The sequence below is a fragment of the Panthera pardus genome, unplaced genomic scaffold, assembly GCF_024362965.1.
Source record: "Panthera pardus isolate Hobbes unplaced genomic scaffold, ASM2436296v1 HiC_scaffold_1, whole genome shotgun sequence".
NCBI classification, from domain to species: domain Eukaryota; kingdom Metazoa; phylum Chordata; class Mammalia; order Carnivora; family Felidae; genus Panthera; species Panthera pardus.
In genome coordinates, this window is record NW_026526654.1 from 21988703 (window position 1) to 22005268 (window position 16566).

The 16566-nt window shown below is 47.6% G+C and overlaps 1 protein-coding gene across 4 annotated transcripts in view; it reads right to left on the bottom strand.

Annotated features, from left to right (window-relative positions):
* Positions 1–16566, bottom strand: part of FARP1 (FERM, ARH/RhoGEF and pleckstrin domain protein 1) — a 294494-nt gene that overhangs the window by 217014 nt on the left and 60914 nt on the right. For all 4 annotated transcript variants that reach the window (XM_019444039.2, XM_019444038.2, XM_053893079.1 and 1 more), the window contains exon 2: positions 12600–12793. In XM_019444039.2, coding sequence (XP_019299584.1) covers positions 12600–12770 — 171 coding nt within the window. In that variant the 5' untranslated portion in view covers positions 12771–12793. The remainder of the gene's footprint in view (positions 1–12599; positions 12794–16566) is intronic.

The following is a 16566-nucleotide window of genomic DNA, read 5'->3' on the forward strand; positions in this document are numbered from 1 at the left end:
AGCAATGCGACTCGTACCCACATAAAGCCTCTCTAAACAGCTCTGGGTTGGCAGGACGCCCAACGGCTGTTGGCAGCATCTCGGTTTCTGTTGAACCAGTTTTCTGCAGAAAATTAGAGCTTTATGTTCAAAGACTGACATGTACCTTTCAGGAGCTTCAGAAAAGAAGGCAGCGGTGAGCACTCACGGGGAAGCCCACCTTAGAGAAACTGCCCTGGGAATGGAAGGGAAGGGGGAGGAAAGAAGGAGACAGACCACCTTTGTTATCAGGGGTTCAGGAAGTTCACGGTTAGCAAACGCCAAGACTTGGAGGGAGGGTTTCCTCTTTAGAGGTGAATAATGGGCAAGAGCCTGACAAACCAGGAGAGCTCTGGGTAGGGCGGCGGCCGGGAGCCCAGACCCTTCATCATGTGGGCAGCAAATAGGGACACTAATCGTCCCTGCGTGATCCACCTGGATGCAAGGAGCCAATGCAGCCGAAACGCAGCTCACAAAGAAAAGAGGACTTCCCAACACCACGTTACAAAACCAGATGTCCCATTTAACAGCTCCAATAAAACCTTGGTACTTACAGAAATCATTAAATCAGGCTAAGGGATCATCAGACGGCTAACGGTCAGATAGAAGGTTTTGTTTCAACTCACATATTCAATATGCACGATAACCACACACAACTTTGGCCAGCTTTTTTTTTTTTTTATCTTTGTTATTTGGATTATACTGAGAAAATCATCTACAAATTCAATAAAAGCATGCCCGTGGATCGCAGGATTCATTTGTGAATGAAGGGATCCATGTTGGTGTATGACAGACAGGTAGAGCAATGTCCTATGGAGGTGGGATTAGCGATGGAGGTGTCAGAGGGTATAAAGAGGAACCCCTCACCCAGGGCTGGAAGTGAAGGCACAGAAGAGAGACCCACAGAGGTTTAGAGGTAGGAGCCTGAGGAAGCCACGTCTGGTGGCCTTAACCTTCTCTGGGAGGTGGCTGGCTTGGTCATCCCCTAAGAGAGATGGTGTCCTGGCTCTTCCCCCACTGTTCCTGCTGACTGACCCGGACAGCCCGCTCACCGTGGCTCCCCTGCCTGCGGTCAGGCTCTTCATCACCCACCCCTCCCCCGCTTCCCTCCTGGCCCTGCTGGGGTCCCTGGCAACAGCCATCGATCCTGCTGGCTGGTCCCTCCTGCATGGCCACAGCACGAGTGGACTAGGACCCAGTCCTTCTTCTTGCCCCATCAAGCCTAAGGATGACAGCTCCTGTGGAGCCGCAGGAGAGCTGGCTGGGAGGGACGAGGACGGCCTGCCACAGCCACCTCAGACACAGCAAAGCAATGATTAAGGGCTGTCCATTAGAGGAGCCAGGAAGCTCTAATGACCAGGTGAGATAGGAGGTTGCAGATTTATAGTGGCCACAGCCTCTGCTATGGTAGAATTATTGCCAACAACCGTTTTCTGGTGTTGCAGAAAAGAAAGGAGCTGTGGTCACTGCTAGAATCAAAAGCAAGGGACAGGCACCCTCCATGACAAGTCACTGTGATCTGAACCACGAGCACGTCATCAAGGCAGGAGAAGGGGCCACTTCAAGGGTGAAGGGCAGAGGTCACAGGAGGGACAAGAGAGAGGCAGATCGGGTAGGAGTCACAAAGTTGACTCAGTGCCACTACTGGGAGGGAAAAAAATATTATCACAGAATACTGAAAGCATGAGCTTTCATGGAAGTGTTACCAAATATGGACGACTGGACATCTAGCCCATTCAAGTGTCCCCTGTACCCTGAAATCAGTCACATGCCTTTTCTTATTTCTGCTGTTCCTAGTTAAGGGGCACATATTCAGAATCAGGAATTGAGGAATGCTTTACATTTTAAGTCAGAGCCTTCGACACAACGAGTTTTAACTGCCTTTTCAAAAACATATCAAAAAGGAAATCTTTCTACTAACTGTTCAGTGAAAACAAAGAAGTGTTTTATTTTTAACAGGTGTGCTAATAAGGAAATGGGCGTCTTGAGGCTCAGGGTGAAACAGACTCTTTTCCCTTCATTCTATGTTCGCTATGATTTTGCTATGGGTTGAATTGGGTCCCCCAAGATTCAGGTGTTAAAGTTCTCACCCCCACTATTTTAGAATGTGACTTCATTTGGAAATAGGGCCTTCACAGAGGTAATTGAGTTCAAATGAGGTCATTAGGGCTGGGGCCCTCATCCCGTGGGGCTGGTGCCCTTATAAGAAGAGGAAATTTGGACATGATCACCCAACACAGGGAGAATGCCACAGAAACATGGAGGCAGAGCGGGGCCGTCCCATCTTCCAGCCAAAGAACACGAGAGACTGCCAGCAAACCACCAGAAGCTAAGAGAGAGGCATGCATTCTCCCTCAGAAGGAACCGACCCTGGGGGCACCTGGGTGGCTCAGCTGGTTGAGTATCCGACTCTAGAGATCTGCCCGGATCATGATCTCCTGGTTCATTAGATGGAGCCCTGTCAGCACAGAGCCTGCTTGGGATTCTCTCTGTCCCTCTCTCCCTGCCCCTCCCCTGCTCACTGTCTCTCTCAATAAATAAATAAAGCTTAAAAAAAAAAAAAAAAGGTAACTGAGCATTTGTGTGCTGTTTTAAATTCTGACAAATGGCCACCAGAACATGACCTAATAGTCAGATACACTTTTATGCTACACCTCATAACTAAACTGCATCAAAGTTAAATAACAAGCTGATGACCGCTATCACTCCCTTCCTCTCAAATGATTCTGAGCAGGGTCCTTTGAAGACACCAGATTTAAATGCTTTCCCAGCCCAGCCTTCACTTCAGTGTGGCAAGCAGAACACCGTAGCTTCTGGATGACAAGGAAATGGAAATCCAAGGAGTAAATATAATTTTCCTAATATAAAGGGAAACCAAGCAATCAACCTCCATTTGATACTTCCACTCGGTACAATTTACATAATCACTACCAATCTTAGAGGTTCATTTACAGAGTCCCGGATTCCTCTTTGTGATTAAAAATAAGGCAGTGCCTTTTATTAGCAACACGCCTTCCCGTCAACTACAAAACGACACCAATTCTAGTACAACAGTTGTCATGGAAAGGCCTGCGCCCGTGGCTTTCCTAGTCCTCTGTGACAGCACGGAGCCACCCAAGTGCAAACCTAAGGGCTGTTGGGTCTCCCAAGTGCAAACCTAAGGGCTGTTGGGTCTCCCAAGGGCAAACCTAAGGGCTGTTGGGTCTCCCAAGGGCAAACCTAAGGGCTGTTGGGTCTCCCAAGGGCAAACCTAAGGGCTGTACCATCTCCCAAGGGCAAACCTAAGGGCTGTACCATCTCCCAAGGGCAAACCTAAGGGCTGTACCATCTCCCAAGGGCAAACCTAAGGGCTGTACCGTCTCCCAAGTGCAAACCTAAGGGCTGTATCGTGTCTCCCAAGTGCAAACCTAAGGGCTGTATCGTGTCTCCCAAGTGCAAACCTAAGGGCTGTATCGTCTCCCAAGTGCAAACCTAAGGGCTGTATCGTCTCCCAAGTGCAAACCTAAGGGCTGTATCGTCTCCCAAGTGCAAACCTAAGGGCTGTATCGTCTCCCAAGTGCAAACCTAAGGGCTGTATCGTCTCCCAAGTGCAAACCTAAGGGCTGTATCGTCTCCCAAGTGCAAACCTAAGGGCTGTATCGTCTCCCAAGTGCAAACCTAAGGGCTGTATCGTCTCCCAAGTGCAAACCTAAGGGCTGTACGGTCCCCCACTCTGTGCTGCCAAATCTTATCAATTCTACCTCCTCCATTTCTCCTGGGTTGGCTCTTGTGTGAGCATTCCATCTGGAGTCCGTGCTGGTACCTGAGCACACGACACCACAAGGTCTCTGGTCACTGGGTGTTCCACCCGCAGGATGAGCCTGTTCAATCCATCCTTTCCAATTCGGGGCGCCTATCGCCAGCATGTGTTGGGGGCCAGCACGACTGACCCGCTAGATTATCCTAAGGGCTACTTCTGGCCCTGGACGAGCTCACGGCGTGAGGAGAGTAGGGCTTACGTGGAGAATGTGCAGGGCCAGGACCCAGCTCCCTCCCCCCAGCTTTGTGACCTAGACCAAGTCCCTCATGCCATCCCAGCCTCACCCGACTCTTTCATGCCTGCCTCAGAGGTTCACTGCTCAAACGCAAACGAGGTAACAGAAGGACAAACTCATTGGCACAATGTTGGGCACATGGCAAGGGATTTTTAAAAGACCTTTTTGGTGGGTGCCTAGGTGGGTCAGTCGGTTAAGGATCCAACTTTTGATTTCGGCCCAGGTCAAGATCTCATGGTTTGGGAGTTCAAGCCCGGAGTATGGCTCTGTGCTGATGATGCAGAGCCTGCTTGGGATTCTCCCTTTTCCTCACTCTCTGCCCCTCCCCCACTCATAATCATTTATTCCCTCCCTCTCTCCTTCTCTCTCTCAAAATAAATAAAACTTAAAAAAAAAAATAAAAAAATAAAAGGTAGTCTTTTTTTGTTCACTTAACCCAGCAGCACCTCGCCTTGTGTGCTCATAAATGTTTGTGCAACCCCTATCGTGTTTTCCAGATCACATTCCACAAACACCAGAGCCGCACGGTTCCACTGTGGGGATCTAGCCTAGCTTCCTGTTTATACAAATGAGGGAAGAGGAACCCAAAACAGCTCTCGCTTACAGTTACAAAGTGTTAAAGACTTTGAGAACTGCTCACCTACAGAAGACCACAACTCATTAAAATCATCCCACGCCTTTCTTAGGAGTTAAAACTAACGTCCGACTCAAATGTTCAAAGAAATGGCTAATACGTGAATCATTAAAGAAAGTAGATAATTTAAAAACCAGTGTGATTTATGTTAATATTTCATATTAACATTCAAACACAGGAGTATCTCACCATCTAAGCACTTCCTTCAAAGGGACCTACACAGCCTGCACCGAGGAGAGCTGTCCTGAAAGTCTAAACGACCTTCATCCACCTTGAAATCCTTCATCTGGTCTGTGTGTAGAGCAGAAATTCAGCAAAGCCAGAATGCACATAAAAATTAAGCTAAAAGAACAGCCCTGTCTATTTCAGAGCTAACCAAACTGAAGCACAGAGAAGCTGCAGATATGTTGGGGGGAAAAAAGGTGGGGGGGGGGGGGCGGGTGCAGGGAATAAATGTGCTTGTCAGAAACTGAGAATTCATCACAGCTGTCCAGGTGACACTTCATTCTTACAGACCTTCAGAAGCCACCTGGGATACATCTCTATTTTAGGAAAAACCCTCCAAAGAGAGCTCAAATTGAATGTGAGACTGTACAAAGAACTATGGGGGTCCGTTTGGGGGGGCGGGCAGTGGGCATGATTCCTCCTGCCATAAGCATGCTATTTTCATTTTTTTTAAATCTTAAAGTGCTTTCGTACTTTTTTCCCCATTTCACCTCGCCGACAGCTCTACAATGAAAGCACAGTCTCAATTCTGTTAAAGAACAATCCAGAAACTAAAGCTTAGCAGGAATGGAAGGAAAAAAGAGCAGCTTTCTTGAGAAGCCCATAGGAGTCCAGGGCTCGGCAAGGTGTTTTTCCAACAGAGCTCAGCCCCAGGAGGGAGGCATCCTGCTTCCAGACTTCGAGAGGAGACAGGTGGAGAATGGTGATCTGCTCATCCAGGGCCACACGGCCAGTGAGCCATGACGCCGGGATCCACACTCCTGGATTTTGCCCTCTAACCCCTCTGGTTTCTGGGAATTAAAAAATTTATTATGCCCACTTAAAAGGGGCGGGGGTGGGAAACAGCTCTCAAACTCCCTATGTTTTCTCAGCATACTGGCCGATTTTAACGTCAGATACAGACATTCTCAATTACAGGTTTTGTTGGGGTTTTTGTTTTTTGGGTTTTTTTTTTAATTTATTAGGTTCTGAGAGACTCTTTTCAGGGAGAAAATAGCCAACAGCTGTTAGAAAATCCGTGCAATCATGTCAGAGCTACAGGACAGACTTTGATCACAAGCATCTAAATCAAAGTTGAAAGGGGCACACACAAACGTTTTGGGCCAACATCTGAAATCTACTCTTGGCTACAAGGAGCTAAAAAGGAAGGCTAACAGTATTAAGCTGAAATGATTTATGAAAAATTTTTTTTCATCCATTAAAATAGCTTTTAAATTGAACCTCATGAGGCCAGACCCAGACAGCACCATTTATCATTCTAGTTAAACAAAACACAGAAAGGGCTATGCAAAGCAGAGTGGACATAAATACTATTTCAGAAACTTTGCTGATAAAATGAGCCAAAAGCAACACAGATAAGGAAAGAAACACGGATTTATTTTTTAAAAGCTGAGTGACCTGGTGAGATTCCTACCCCTCATTCTGGTCCAAACTGCAGCTGCTTGAAAGCTAGTTAATGTAGCTCCAGGCATACACAGCTCTCTTCTTGGTTTTAAATGGCCAATTAAATTTTATTCAGGTCCCACCACCAACTCCTCCCCCACTGCCTCCCTCTCCCCATCTCCTTCTAAGTGCATTTCATGCAAAAAGAGAAAATAAAGTAGCCGGGGACCCCACACCTGCCTTCTAATACCACTAGAATCTGATCACCTAGAGGGAATAATCCACCCCACCACGAGGGACTCAGAATTGCAGGGGAGTGAGAAACAGAACACTTCTAAGAAAAGAAGATTTCCCCTCCTCAAGACCTTCAGTTAAATATATATTCCTGCTCTCTGGGGACAAAAGAAAAAGAAAAGCGACTTTCAGTGGCTTATCCTTTCTATGATGGCTGAAATGGGGGGGGGGGGAGTGGAATGGGGAGGGGAGTGGACTGGGAAGGGGAGAAACACACAAAATTCATGAAAAACTTAAAAAGACCAAGAGAAAAGGAGCATGTTTTCCAAAGACAGAGTTGTTACGAGTGAGGCGTAAAGTGGAAATCTACAAAGGAAATGTGGAGATTTTTTTCTTTTCTTTTCTTTTTTTTTTTTTTTTTTTTAAGTAGGCTCCAAGCCCAGCCCAGCCCAGAGCCCAACCCAGGGCCTGAACTCACACTCTGAGATCAAGACCTGAGCTAAGATCAAGACCCGGTCGCTCAACCAACTGAGCCACTCAGGCACTCCACTATCATGGAGCCTTAAAGACAAACTCTGTCCTTTTTCTGAGCTCAGGCTTATGAAGAAGACAGCTTTAAAATTCTAGGACCATTTAAGACCTTTCAAAGAACCAAAGCACTTGGAGAACAGGAGCTCTCAACTGACGTCAAGCCCAGCTTCAGGGGAAATTAGATCTTAAACGAGTTTCATTTCACAAGGTAAGAAAATGAAATGTTTAACCACTTAAGGATGGACCGTAAGAAACACCTAAGTCGGTCTGAGCTAACACAGGCAATATTGCCCCCAGTAAAAAAAACCTCCGGTCTATTAGGACGTGCCAACTGCTTCTTAAAAAATTTAGAGGTCTTCTGTTTTCAACAAATGAAAAGTGTGTGGTCTAGAAAATAACAGAGTTCTTTCAGTCTTCTCTCTTCCATTGTCAACTCGATGTAGTTTGGCCCAGTTTCGTTCAGTGAGATTTATGTAAGTAACCACCCCCCCCAACACACACACACAATACTGACATTTCCTGATCTCCATAAATAGTATATCATGTGTAAACCCCAGCATGCTTCTTCATGCTCCTCACGTGTTTTGTTTTGTTTTTGTTTTTTTAAGTACTTATTAGGTAACAAACTACTGCATCTGATCAGTTTGGGGGTTCTTTTTTATTTAAGGTGAAAAGTTCCTTTTCTCAAAGAGTTTACCATCTGCCCCGGCAATTAACAAACACTAATCATGAGAAGTTACACAATCCATCAGCAAAGATGTCAACGCAGAGTCCCAGCTCCCAACAACGGGAGGAAAAAAGCCTTTAATATCATCTAGACCAAACACCTCATTTTGCGGATAAGCAAACTGAGTCTCAGCAGGGACAGAAAGGAGCTAATTAGGGAGAAAGGAAGATTGGAGCCCATGGTTCAAGTCTAATTAGAGGTGCAGATAACAAGCTGTGGTGAAAGAGAGGGCCCCCAGCAAGAGCCCCGGGGGCCCGGGATGGTTGGTGGGATGGAGAGAAAGTGTCAGAAGGGAGGCTGGGAGGTGTTTAGAATGGGGAAAGCACCAGAGCAGCTCAGAGGTGAGAAAGTGGCGACCTTCCCTTTGGGAGCCGTGGGAGAGGTGAGGCTAAGGGCAGGGAAGGGGGACAGTATTGGGGATCATGAAGGCTGGGTTCCAATCCCAGTCTCGTCGTAATACGTACAAAAATGGGGGAAATGACCAGAAGCTCTTCAAGAGGCCACCACCACCCACCACCCCTCAGATTCGGGAGTCAGAGGACAGAACGTAGGTGTGGGCAGTGGGTAACACACATCGGGCGTCTGCTGGGTCCACACAGCTCCAGGTGTAGGACCCGGTGATAAACACGAACACAGGAGGCCCTGCCCCACGGAGCTCCCCTTCTACATGTTGGAGCCCCAAACAAGCTTCCTTGGTATCAACAAGGAAGAGCAGGTGTGGCAGGAGATGCTAATACGGAAGGTGAACCACCAAGGACAGCGGTGGAGAACCAGGGGCCATAGCCCCAGCTCGCCCAGCCTCCCCAAACTCACGAGGCCACTTTATCCTCAGGCACTTGGGAGCTCTACAGGCTTCTGAGGGAAAGTGGTGACAAGACACAAACACGCAGAAGGCCCAATGATGGGACCCTGCGATAGCTGTGGCCGACACCGAATTCCTTCTGCCACAACCAGCTCCAGGCTCTGCTTCCGGAAGGTTCCCACCACCGCCGGCCTCCCCGCACCTGGCCATTCCTGCCAACTCAACCCAGACCAGGGGGCTTCTGGTCTCGTGAGCATCTTCCCCACGTGTTTTTACCAGGGCTGCTCAAAACAGCAAAAATCAAAAAAAAACAAAAAAAACGGCTTCCTTTTATATCCCCTGATCTCAACGCTTCCTAGAGTGACCTTGCTAACGAAAACAAACTGAATAAACACTTGTAGCATGAAGCAAATGGCTTCTCCTCCAAGTGTCTGTAGGAACAGTGTTTGTTTACCAGCAGGGTCAGGAAGGCAGGACATAGAAAACCTTCTCAGAGGTCTTAAGCGAGGGAGGGTGGCCCTGGCTGGGGTGGGGCGCAGGGAGAAGGGTCGTTAACCCTTTCAGATCTGCGTGAGGCACTTCATTTTGTCCCCTCTGGCTGGAAGAGAAAGTTGCGTATATCATAAACCACGGGGGAGGCTTATTGGCACAGCATTTTCCACATGAAGGTGATAAAACGCTGTACAAGAATTTACTACAAATACTGCATTTGAACTTTCTATTTTGCAGAGGAAATACCGAAGTGGACCGTCCAAGCTCAAGAGCAAAGGTGGTTGGTGGGGCTACAAGCAAAGTGGAAAAAACTGGTGCTCATCACGGAGGCTTTTCAAAAGGCTCTTACATGACTTTTTTAAAGGCTAGATATCACAATAGAGACAACCGTGCGGACGAGGGTTTGGTTATCTGTGCTCAGAAGTACTTAGGGCATTTATTACTGAAAATCAGGACTTGGGGGACACCTGGGTGGCTCAGCCAGTAAAAGTGTCCGACCCTGGATTTCGGCTCAGGGTTCATGGGATTAAGCCCTGCCTCAGGCTCTGCACTCACAGCACGGAGCCTGCTTGGAATTCTCTCCCTCCTCTCTCTGCCCCTCCCCCATTCTGTCTCTCAAAATAAACTTCAGAACAATAAGATAAAATGATGACTCTGCCTGCATTCTACTCTAAAACAAAAACAAGAAAAGGCCCGGGAAATTCAATCCCCAAGGAAATACACGGTTCGTACAAGAACGTTAGCAAAGGAAACCACAGGGACCTCTGGCCCCGTGCCCTGCTCATCTGTGTGGCAAATGTGAGTGAGAAATGAGAATATATTCCTCTCGGGGCGCCCAATCAAAGGAGGGATCACACATGGGCGAGGGAGATCCTTCCAGGGCCAGACACCCAGCCTTGATGAATTCACAGCAAGAAGCTGTGGAGGCAGGTTTTCCAGCAATTACGGACGGCTGCATCTTTTGCAATCCCATGTGGCTGTGATCCCATCCTGAGGACTAAGACTAAGTCACCACCGCCAGCCTGATGCCTTCCAGCTGCGTGAAGGCCTGGCCATTTCTGTGCTTAAAGAACACAAGGTAGCAATTTAGAATCAGTTCCGTCAATAAAAACGCTGATATCTGCCTTTCTACGGGCAGCTACAGAAAACATCTGGTTGAGAAGGAACATTCTGGCCCAACTAGGAAAATCAAAGTATGAATGGATGGGGCATGTGAAAAAACTAACAATGACATCAATTCTACTTGTAAAATAAACTCACTCTAACATTCGGTCAGCAAACATTTTAACAAGCCAGGCGCTGGGAACGGGACACAAAGGCAAAGGCACCACTCCCGACACTTGTATTAAGTGCTTAGCATGTGCCAAGCTGTTACAAATAGTGTCTGGAACAATTCTGTTGTTATCATAGTATGAGACAGGGCTTATCACTAGCCTCATTTTACAAAGGAGAAAGCAGAGATACAGAGAGGTATCTCGTCCAAGGTGATCAAGAAGTCAGTAAAAAAGGCTGAAATTTGAACCCAAGACGCCCAGCTCCACCCTGACGGGTATATAAGTAAAGAGGACAGAGGGAGGGAAGAAAAAGCTACAGTCTCAGTCTCAGAAGTTCGTGTCTGGGTAAAACTGATAGGGTCTTTAAGGGTGCATAGGAGTTTATCAGGGAAGAAAGGAGAAAAGTTCTTTCCAGACAGAGGGATTATAAATGCAAAGCACAGACATCAGCACTTATCAAGTAAAATACTTTTAAAAGATGAAAACAAACTCCACTCCTATTTCTTAGGCAGGGAGATCCCATAGAGCTCCTAGAAAAACAACAGCTAGCAACAGTCTTAACATATTTTGGTTTAGGGCACCTGAAGAAATGCAGTTGAATACAGTACAGTACTCCCTGTAGTTCATGCACACAACAGCAATAGCTGATAGCTTGTCAGTCCAAACCACACACGGGAACACGACTTAATAGAATGTGTTGCCAGAGATTTGGGCTCCCAAGTCCTTAGCACAGTACCAACAGGAAACCCTGAAACTAAATACCTCACCAAACCAGTCTGGCAACAAAGAGAAAAAAGCTGGAAAGGGGGAGGGAGTACATGTTCCAGAAGGCCAAATTCTAACAGGCTGGCAGGTGCACTCCTCATTTATTTTTACCGTTTCAACAGACTAGCAATGGCTTTGTTCACCAGAATACGGACACGTTCCCAAGACTTTGAAAGACAGGAATTTCCCCAACAAGAAAATAAGAGCTGTGCAATGAATTGGCAGTTCTAAACATGGCTATTCGGGAGGTTTATCTTTCCCTGAGACACTTAATGGTAATTCACATTCTCTGAACAATATTAAGATGAATAGAATTTAGTGAATCATATCACATAAATGATTAAATGATAGGTTACAGATGTTAATGTCATGAAGTTCCAGTCCCTCCAGCCAACAGGAACAACAGACGGATCGTCTCCACTTTAAAGACAGGTTATATTCCCAAAGTTTTGTTGTTAAGTTGGCTGTTTAGAGCAGTTTTCTTCCCCACCAACAATGCTACACGCGGTGGATGGTACGTAAGACAGAACACAGAAAACCAAATCTAAACTGGGCTACTAGGTAGGTCTAAGGACCCCCGCCCACATAAGGCATAAGGATTCCGGAGGGAGGTGCAGTCCAACTTCTGGAGAGCCGGACACATTCCTCTCACTCGGCCTGCCTTGCGCAGGAGAAACCCTCCACCTGCGCATAACTGCTGCTAGTTCCCTAACCTCCAGCAGGAGTTGTATTTAAGGAGGAGATTGGGGAGGAGGAGAAGGCAGGGACTCAAGGAGAAGAAAAAAAAAAAAAAAAAAAATCACAGAATCACGGGGGTGAGGGCGTGAGAGCCAGGGTGCAGGGCTCCCACTGATGCAAGAGGCAAAGGCTGCGGATTCTTCCTTCTCTGAGCAGCCCCCAGACACCCCTCAGACACCCCTATTTTCCTCCCCTGGATGGTGGGCCTCTGAAATTCCAGGGCTGTAGCCCGGTGGGTCTGGATCAGGGTTTTTCTACACCCCCTACACTTCCCACTCTTGAACACAGTCGTCCACTTCCCTACAGACATGAAAACACGTGTGTGGCTCTGATGATTTTTCTCAGGCTTTTTCTTGCCCGTACGCTAGAGAAGGGGCACACGCACGTGCACACACCAAGGAGAGAGGAATACATGTGGAGACGCATCCACAAGACCCATAATTCTATCCAGTTCAAACAGATACAGAGCATGTGTGTATTACATACATATATATATTTGTATAGGAAAGACTGTACGATTCAAGTGAACTGCGCACTGAGACCGCTACGTAGGCAGCGCATGTGTGAATGTAAAAGCTGGACAGCTCAAAACCAGAACGGGTCAGAGGAACGTGCTGCGGGTGGAGAGGGAGGTGTGGACCCTTGTCCTGCCACCTCACATCACTGAGAACAGGGAGAAGATGAACCTCCCAGTGCTGAAGCCCGCCCACACTCTGGAGTTCATGGAGACACCCCAACTTACTGGAACTTCAAATGCCTCCTGGGTGTCGTCCAGCATCTGGATTTTAATGGACATGAGTTTTCCTGAAGGTGTTGGGGGCGGCTTCTGTCCATGTTCCAAGGTACTGATCCCCGAATTCTCCGGGGCCCCCAGTCGCGATCCTGGACTTGGCCTCTGCTCTATTTCTCCCATGGTGAAAGCAGATTATATAATATCTGCAGAAAGCAGTGAGAAGGAAAAATACATCAGAAGAGGACACTCATTTCAAGCACCTAAGGGGACATCTGTGGTCTCCGACCCTTCCTGGGATCCCTGGAACCACAGCTCGGTGGGCTCTCTGTCCCCTGCACAGCAATCACACGTGGGGAAGCTTCATGCATTCACAAACAATAAGGTCACCTTCAACCAACCAAGGCATGCAAATAGTTGTGCATATTTTAACATATTTTCTAGTTTTACAGTCAGCTCTTATTCATACCATAGATTCAGTTGTTTTCAACATATTATCAGTGTCTGCAGCGAGCAAGGCACCACTTTTTACACATCTTGAGTCTGGACAGGAGATGATAAACAGTGCCTAAGCCATGCCATTAGCAACCATTAATTACCTTTTATGGACACACCAACATACTAAGTAATGTGGGTATTACAAAGATAAACAGATAAAACACATGGTGGCTCTCAAGTTTATAATCTGTCGAAGCTAAACATGCATTCACACAGGGGTCTTTCTCCTGATTTCTTCTAATTCATTTCTTTCCTGCCATCCCCCCCATCGTTCCCCTTTTCCAGAAAAACCATTCTACATATAGTAGTATCAGCGACAACAACGTTATTTCCCTAAAAACAAAACCCAATCCTCTTTACAAATAGCTGGCTCTTCTCCCGCCATACCCACCCCACCCTCCCCTACCCCACGCCACGGTCTTGCCCCCCTACTGCCTCGGTCTTGCCCCCAGGTCTTCACATGCATGGCTCGCTCTGGATGAGTGCTTTGCACTCCTCCTCCATCTGGAAACTTCTAGTCTAGCTTTCTGGAACTCAGTTCCAGTATCACATCCCCGACACCTGGGCAGGGCTCAGGTACCGTATCCTCCTCGGTGTCCACGACTCTGTCAAGCGTCAGCATGGTGTTCAGTCTTATGTGCCTCTGCCTGATTATGTCCCCCATAACCTCATGACCACCCTAAAGCCGGAATCAAATCTTAGGTATCTTTGGATCTCAGCACCTACCTAGACACAGTGCGGGGTATAGAAAGTTCAACAATGACTGCTTGTTGACTGGCCCTGTCTGGACATGAAGGGTCATGGAGCACAACGGGGTGCTTCCATCATGGAGAAGGCAGGAATGGTCCTCAATCTGGTCTCTAATGTCAGGGAATACTTGGAAGGAGACAAGTACACAGAAGAAGACGCTGCAGGAAAATGGAACGGCCCCAACAAAGCTATGGGACACAAACAGGGAGGCAGATACGAAGAAGAATAGGAATTAATGCTGGAAATGCGCTTGGAAAACAGGGTGGAACAAACTAGAAGGACTTCAGACACCTTGCTGACAAATACGGTCTTTCCCTGCAGTCAGCGGGGAGCCACTGGAGAAGAAGGACATAAGAAAAGCAGAATTTTAGAAAAATGCATCTGAAGAAGATCTGTTCTACAGGCTGGAAAAAGATGGACGGCGGGGGCTGGGCAGGGGGTTATTCGGCGACAAAGCTACAGCAACAATCTGTGCCCAAGGGGATAACTTAGACAGTGGTGACAGAAGGGAAAACATGAAGCCATAAAACCCACTGTTCTGGAAAAATTACCCCGAAGTTGTTAACAGTAAGCTGCCCAGAGGAGGACATAAAAGAACAATGACCAGAAAATGTTCTATCAGGGAAGAAGGGAGGGAAGGTGTGAATTTCACTGGGGGCACCGTTCAGGGTTACAAAAGGCCAGCCAGGGACGTAAGGGGGAGGTGGAGCTGGGTTTGGACTGAGAGTTCAAGCCCATCTTACTGTGTAAGCAAAAGCCACAATGAAAGCAAATGGCGGAAGGTGGAGGGGAGGAGCCAACCAAAAACCGATGGCCCCATCATGAGGGTGCTCATGGGCTGAATACTGCTCCTCCAAAAATCTTACCCCCAGTATCTCAGAGTGTGACTGTATTTGAAGAAAGGGTCTTAAGAGAGGGGATTAATTTAAAATAAGGCCATTAAGATGAACCATAATCCAGTGTGACTGGTACCCTTATAAAAAGGGGAAAACTGGACACAGACACCAGGGATGCTCGAGCACAGAGGAGAGGCCATGTGAGGGCACTTGGAGAACGCAGCCATCTGCCAGGCCAGGAGAAAGCCCTCAGGAGACCCCGACCCTGCCGACACCCCGGTCTGGACTCCCAGCCTCCGGAACTGTGAGGAAACACACTTCTGTTTCACCCCCACCCCTAACCTGTGGTAGTTTGTTACAGCCGCCCTAACAAACTATACAAGGGTTCATGCAGAACCCGGAAAGAGGCACAGAAAGAACAACCTGGGGCACCAAGTGACTGCAACAGCTGCAGAAAGGGCACTGAGGGAGGGTCACCTGTGGTGTGAGGTACAGACCTGAGTGCCGTGTCTTACACATTTGAGATCATGTCACCCTTCAGCTCTTTTGTTCAGGAAAAACCATCCAGTTTGTAAATCTTATTTGGTAGGTTCTTCTCACCCAACTCCTGCTCATCCTCCTCTCGAAGAGTTGGGGCCCTAGAAGCTTCCAACAATATTCCATATGGAAGCCCCTCCCCCCCTTCCTCTCCGCAAAACCTGTGACACTCTCACTGTGACACCAAAGGCTGTCCTGGAGGTCAGCAAATCAGACACTATGGAGTCACCTCAACAACCTGGTCATTGACTCAAACCACCCTGGCCTAAAGAGATGTGTCCTTTGGACAGAGAAAGGGTCTGAAGACCACCTCAGAAATACCACTTACTAAGTATTTTTCCACAAACTCTCCACCAAAGTCTAAGAGTATTCTTTGTTTCTCTACAGTCCTTCAAGGTTGGGTTCTGTGGCAAGGCAATACCAGTTAAGGACGGACTTTTCTTTTTTTTTTTTTTTTTTAACGTTTATTTATTTTTGAGACAGAGAGAGACAGAGCATGAACAGGGGAGGATCAGAGAGAGAGGGAGACACAGAATCTGAAACAGGTTCCAGGCTCTGAGCGGTCAGCACAGAGCCCGACGCGGGGCTCGAACTCACGGACTGTGAGATCATGACCTGAGCCGAAGTCAGACACCTAACCGACTGAGCCACCCAGGCGCCCCAGGACTTTTCTTTTTTTGAATGCCCATGTAGGACTTCACAGATCTGTTCTGGAAGTACCTTTCCAATTTCTGCCCCAAGTAAGCTTTCCTTAAGACCCAAATTCTAATTTGTTTGTTGTGTGATCTGTGCTTTGCTTAATTCACCTATTAGTCTTGAGACATCTGACTGGACCAAGTTCATCTATAATGCCTAAGCACAGGGCCTTATACCAAATGGAAACAGGTCGTCTGCTTGTTCAAGGAATCAGATGTGGTGTATATATCTAATTAGTTAGGAAATGAGTTGTGTTGAAAACAATCTTCACAAAGCAGGCAAAATTATTTTCCTGTGTTTTCTGGTTGGGGTCTCATGGTTAAAAATACAACCTCCAGAAAAAAACATGACATCAGCCCCATTAGCCTTCCCCATTCCCAGATTCCTCTCTGTACTTTTTCCTACTCTGGTCTTGATGCCTCCTTGCCTCTCGAAGCATCCTCTGCTGCCTGCCTCACTTCCCTGCACTCAGTCCATCAGGATGGACAGGCCCTGTGCTCGATCACTCATGCTGGGCCAGGCCCCCTAGCTCCCTACTGCAGAGTCAGGGAGATGTGGCTCAGATGCCCAGGCATGGAGGTGAGGACAGGGAGGAAGGGGCCCATCCTCCCACGTCACCCCACCTCAAAGGTTCTGGGGTCCCTCCTTGCAAAAGCACTTCC